The sequence below is a fragment of the Salvelinus sp. IW2-2015 genome, linkage group LG17, assembly GCF_002910315.2.
Source record: "Salvelinus sp. IW2-2015 linkage group LG17, ASM291031v2, whole genome shotgun sequence".
Classification (NCBI taxonomy): Eukaryota; Metazoa; Chordata; class Actinopteri; order Salmoniformes; family Salmonidae; genus Salvelinus; species Salvelinus sp. IW2-2015.
In genome coordinates this window covers 13,114,390-13,120,668 of record NC_036857.1, presented here as the reverse complement: position 1 = coordinate 13,120,668, position 6,279 = coordinate 13,114,390, and the positions used below count along the sequence as shown (strand labels likewise).

General features: G+C 42.8%; 1 protein-coding gene across 1 annotated transcript; it reads left to right on the top strand.

Annotated features, from left to right (window-relative positions):
- The first annotated feature begins 235 nt into the window (after window positions 1-235).
- Window positions 236-5,789, top strand: selenok (selenoprotein K). Its single transcript, XM_070448173.1, has 5 exons — window positions 236-366; window positions 502-582; window positions 1,399-1,402; window positions 5,540-5,605; window positions 5,730-5,789. The coding sequence occupies exons 1-5, from the start codon at window positions 236-238 to the stop codon at window positions 5,787-5,789; spliced, it is 342 nt and encodes a 113-aa protein (XP_070304274.1).
- Window positions 5,790-6,279: the final 490 nt, after the last annotated feature.

The following is a 6,279-nucleotide window of genomic DNA, read 5'->3' as shown; positions in this document are numbered from 1 at the left end:
AGAGTGGATCATCCAATTGAGCCTGGCTATATAGCTAAGCTTGTGTGTGTTTGTCTCTCCATTTGATATTTGGGAGGTAACTAATGTAATGCAAGTGAAACACAGCCTCTGTGTTCCTTAATGCAGGGCTTGAAATTARCACCTGTCAAATGCTGGTTAGAAAAAGTGGGAGGGTTCATGCACCAGTCMGTCAAACTGGCTGATGGACCAAGACGTTAGTTCCAGGCTTTGTAGTATGGTTAAAACCATCACTAACACGTGTTCCCACTCTTCAGGTCAGGTTCTGGACAACAGGACACAGTCTCCATGGCGATTGTCATTCCTCAGTCATCTCTTCCGGAGTGCCGTGGAGATCATTGGCTTGTTGTAAGTCAGCATTCAGGGGCCTCGGTGCATTCTGCTTTGGCATGGCACTAGCATTGCTTGTTGCTGTGAGGCTTATCATTAGAAAGTTTTAAGCCTAGCCTAGAAATCTAATACTCTTACTTAATTTTYTTTCAGGTTCCAAACACTGGTCCAGCCAGATCTGACAAAGACCGGTAACACTGGCTCATCCTCTRCAGGCCCCAGTGATGGCAGAGGGTAAGTCCCTACCTAKCCCAAGATGTACTGTTAAGGAGCATACCATTACTCCTTAAGGTACAMGGACCTTATATGATAYCTTCAGAGGTAGACTGGCTTTGKCAGCCARAACCTCCATCTAAACGTGAATCGATTCTAAATTTCAATACGGTTCAAGAAACATAAAGCCCTTTACTTTGATATAACATCAAAATTACTTCACAAATGCAAAATATRCACTCACTGTTTTAACTGTCACAGTTGCAGCCAACAGTATTTTTCAGTGACAATACGCTTCTGGCGGCCTGCTGTTACACACAAGTGTTCGGAGCATGCTAGATGGCTAATTAGCAGTTGTTCCCTCCGTCTTCCATAAACAAGTGGGGTAGCATGGAGATATGGCCGTGTGGGAACACTAACCCTATAAAAAGGTGTGTATCAATGTAACCCAGTTTCTTGAAAATAATTTCTTGCTGATATGAAAGAAAAGGTCCTTATGCTTCCAAAACCATACCGCAAACAATGGAGTTAATGTTCAGACCGAGCGTCAGGGCTCTTAACAAACCTACTTCATACAGAAGAAGCCTTCATCCAATGACTTATGTGTAATGTAATGGAGTCATGATAAAGGGGTAGTCCTTACCTAGTCCCTTGGTTCAAAACAGAGAGGCAGCTTACTTTCCCCTCATGTCAGGATGATGTGGCAGTCTCAAAACACTCCCAGTGCATATCTAGAGGGGTATCCTACAAAGCAGGGTCTCGCAGTTAGCGAGGTAACTTTGGTAAACTTAGTTCAACTCAGGATAACCGGTCATAAGAAAGTGTCTCACCTTTTAGCCAGGTACATTTCTATGGCAACGAATCCTTCAGAACTAACCTGCTCCGGGGCAGGCTAACTCCCCTTCCCTGAATGAAATGACAGAGCCACAAGTTGAAGACAAGTCAAATTCCCTCACTCTAGCAAAGATTGTGTCATCCCCTTCATTTTTGAGGAAGATGACTAATTAAACATTTTATTAATCAAATGTTTGTGTTATGTTAAAATATCACATTACACATTCAGTAATGACAGAATGCATTTTAAACATCACACAATAACACTTATGAAAAAAAATGTGTGGGTAAAAAAGTGCTTGTGCATTGACAAGCCCAAAGACAGCATTAATGATAAGTAATAAAGACAGCACTTCTAAAAGCCTATTTCACACCATAACCTGCTGAATTTGCAAGATAACGTTCCTTTAATTTAGATTTTGGAACAAATGAAAATGTGGCACTGACTCGCCAATGAATTGATGTTTCAGCATTGTCTCAATGAAGCGTTCGACTAGCCAGGTGCGTCATGCACACGCAGTTCCAAGCCTGCTAGAGTTAGTGGCAGGCGCACGAGCAACATCCACCGTTGTAGTACAGATGAAGACTGAGCTGGAATATAAAGCTAACCAGAAAACCCTGAGTAGGGCTTTGTAGCAGTTAAGATGAATGACCTTATAAAGAATTAAGAGTGGCCAGACTCTCCCTCCCCCCAAATCAAATCCAATTTTATTGGTCACATACAGTGGGGAGAACTGAAGTATTTGATACACTGCCGATTTTGCAGGTTTTCCTACTTACAAAGCATGTAGAGGTCTGTAATTTTTATCAGATCTTATTTACACACTTACAAAACTCTCATATCATATTCACACAATGCTATTCCCAAACATACCTAATCAATTAGTTGTTTTTTGACCTGCAGGAATATTTTCTMATTTCTATCTCATGGTTAGCTCCTAGGATAATACATTTTCATCTTTCAATACTTCTAAAATGGGGTACAGGTTAAAAACAATTACAGGTACACCTTACTATTTATACTATATCATAAATGGTCTTAACTAATTCACACAGATTCTAGACGTTTTAATGGTAAATGACCAAACCCAGATGACCAAGGGTTTCACCAGGTACCGTGCTTCACACAAAACTCAGTCACCCTGGCCCCTCACCCCTACAGATCACACCAATCCCCACTGTGATCAATTCAGTGTTGGGACGGCTCAAGGTTTCCCGCAACCGACCAATGATAGTCGACTCAAAGACACCTAACTCTCAGATCATCCTCCACTGACTCCACCTCCAAGGTGACCCCCTCACACAGGAATATACACTCAGAGCCTACGTGACAGAGGCTTTTCTTAAAAACTAAACTTTGCGTGTTTCACTCACCTTTTTCTTATAAAATACTAAGTTCGAGATCTGGGATCCACTCGGCTCGCTGCCTCTCAGATCATGAGTGGGTCCATCTGCTCCRTTCCCAAAGTGTGGTCTCCCTCAGATCCCAAGTTTGAGGGATCTCTTGTGCATGATTTACCCAGGTCATCAGGAGCGGTCAAATTGTTCTCAAATTAGCTTTGTTAAAATCCCCAGCTGCAATAAATGCAGCCTCAGGATACAGTTGAAGTCAGAAGATTACACCCCTTAGCCAAATACTTTTAAACTCAGTTTTCACAATTCCTGACATTTAATCCTAGTAAAAATTCCCTGTTTTAGGTCAGTTAGGATCACCACATTATTTTAATAATGTGAAATGTCAGAATAATAATAGAATGATTTATTTCAGCTTTTATTTCTTTCATCACATTCCCAGTGGGTCAGAAGTTCACACGCAGTCAATTAGTATTTGGTAGCATTGCCTTTAAAATTGTTCAACTTCGGTCAAACGTTTTGGGTAGCCTTCCACAAGCTTCCCACAATAAGTTGTGTGAATTTTGGCCCATTCCTCCTGACAGAGCTGGTGTAACTGAGTCAGGTTTGTAGGCCTCCTTGCTCGCACACGCTTTTTCAGTTCTGCCCACAAATTTTCTATGGTATTGAGGTCAGGGCTTTGTGATGGCCACTCCAATACCTTGACTTTGTTGTCCTTTAGCCATTTTGCCACAACTTTGGAAGTATGCTTGGGGTTATTGTCCATTTGGAAGACCCATTTGCGACCAAGCTTTAACTTCCTGACTGATGTCTTGAGAGGTTGCTCCATTATATCCACATAATTTTCCTCCCTCATTATGCCATCTATTTTGTGAAGTGCACCAGTCCCTCCTGCAGCAAACCATCTCCACAACATGATGCTGCCACCCCCGTGCATCACGGTTGGGATGGTGTTCTACGGCTTGCAAGCCTCCCCCTTTTTCCTCCAAACATAACGATGGTCATTATGGCCAAACAGTTCTATTTTTGTTTCATCAGACCAGAGGACATTTCTCCAAAAAGAAAGATATTTGTCCCCATGTGCAGTTGCAAACCGTAGTCTGGCTTTTTTATGGCGGTTATGGAGCAGTGGCTTCTTCCTTGCTGAGCGGCCTTTCAGGTTATGTCGATATAGGACTCGTTTTACTGTGGATATAGATACTTTTRTACCTSTTTCCTCCAGCATCTTCACAAGGTCCTTTGCTGTTGTTCTGGGATTGATTTGCACTTTTCGCACCAAAGTACGTTCATCTCTAGGAGACAGAACACGTCTCCTTCCTGAGCGGTATGACGGCTGCGTGGTCCCATGGTGTTTACACTTGCGTACTATTGTTTGTACAGATGAACCTGGTACCTTCAGGCGTTTGGAAATTGCTCCCAAGGATGAGCCAGACTTGTGGAGGTCTACAATTTTTTTTCCTGAGATCTTGGCTGATTTCTTTTGATTTTCCCATGATGAGTTCGAAGGAAGGCCTTGAAATACATCCACAGGTACACCTCCAATTGACTCAAATTATGTTAATTAGCCCATCAGAAGCTTCTAAAGCCATTACATCATTTCTGGAATTTTCCAAGCTGTTTAAAAGGCACAGTCAACTTAGTGTATGTAAACTTTTGACCCACTGGAATTGTGATACAGTGAATTATAAGTGAAATAATCTGTCTGTAAACAATTTTTGGAAAAATTACTTGCGTTATGCACAAAGTAGATGTCCTAACTGACTTGCCAAAACTATAGTTTGTTAACAAGAAATTTGTGGAGTGGTTGAAAAACAAGTTTTAAAGACTCCTACCTAAGTCCATGTAAACTTCCGACTTCAACTGTATATGGTTTCCAGTTTGCATAAAGTCCAGTAAAGTTCCTTGATGGCCGTCTTGGTATCCACTTGCGTGGGGATGTACACGGCTGTGACGATAACCGAGACGAGTTCTCTTGGGAGATAATACGGTAGGCATTTGATTGTGAGGAAGGTGAACAAAAGGACTTGAATTCCTGTATGTTGTTACAATTACACCATGAGTCGTTAACCATGAAACATACACCCCCGCCCTTCTTCTTACCAGAGAGATGTTTATTCCTGTTGGCGCAATGCACTGAAAATCCCGTTGGCTGTATGGACTCCGACAGCATGTTCCCAGCTAGCCATGTTTCATTGAGACAGAGTATGTTACAATCCCGGATATCTCTTTGGAAAGCAACTCTTGCCCTGATTTTGTCGACTTTGTTACCTAGGGACTGGACATTAGAGAGTAATATACTCGGAAGCGGTGGGTGGTGTGCGCGCATCCGAAGCCTCACTAGATGACCGCAACGGCACCCTCTCCTCCGGCGGCGTTGTTTTGGGTCAGCCTCTGGAATCAGTTCAAATGCCCTGGGAGGTGCAGACAAAGGATCTGCTTTGGGAAAGTTGTATTCCTGGTCGTAATGCTGGTTGTGCTGGAAAGTTGACGTTTCTCTGATAGCCAATATTTCTTCCCGGTTGTATGTAATAACACTTAAGGTTTTCTGGGCTAACAATGTAAGAAATAATACATTAAAAAACAAAATACTGCACAGTTTCCTAAGGACAAAATCGAAGCTGCCATCTCCATCAGTGCCATCTTGCCATCTTTGGGCTAAGGGTAGGTGCTAGCTAGAGGTTGGGGCTAGACTTGTCATGTTGATACAGAGCAAGGGTTGACTGATTTCATCATGACAGTGGACAAATGTTCCAGTGTTCCAACACTCCCATGGCTGTCTGTCTCCCATCAGCCCCCCTGGCAGATGTGGAGGATAAACCACGGTGGGGGCCCCTTCCATGGAGGGAGGATGATGAAGGTGAGGTGCATCAAACTTCTGATTCTAGAGCACAGTTAGGTCATACAATTCTACTGTGACTCATGTTCACCTGTGGTGATGTAGAACATAACTACATTGTCTCGTCTTATGTTCCTCTCCATAGGTAAAAGCCTACACCTTTTGTATAGGCATGGGGTGTGGCAAACTGTCTGCAGACGTGTAGCCTAATTTAGGCTGCAACGATATTCATGTGGGGCAACCCCCTCCTCTCTGGCTGCCTCTGCTCACCAGATTCCTGACGCTGCTCTGGGAATTCCTACACGTAGGGGCCAGGGTGGCCAATACGACAGCTTTCCGTTTCTGACCCCTCTTCCTTTCCCATTGTAAATCATTTCACATCACTCTCCTGCCTCCTCTCAAAATCTGTTATTTTTTGTATCCCACTGTTCAATAAACTCCTGTGCTGTATACATGTCCTTTTTAAAGACTTCAGTGCAATGTTACACTGTATATACAAAAGTAAGTGGACACCTTCAAATTAGTGGATTCGGCTATTTCAGCCACACACATTGCTGACAGATGTGTAAAATTGAGCACACAGCCATTCAATTTCCATAGACAAACATTGGCAGTAGAATGTCCATACTGAAGAGCTCAGTGACTTTCAACATGGCAGTCATAGGATGCCACCTTTCCAACAAGTCAATTTGTCC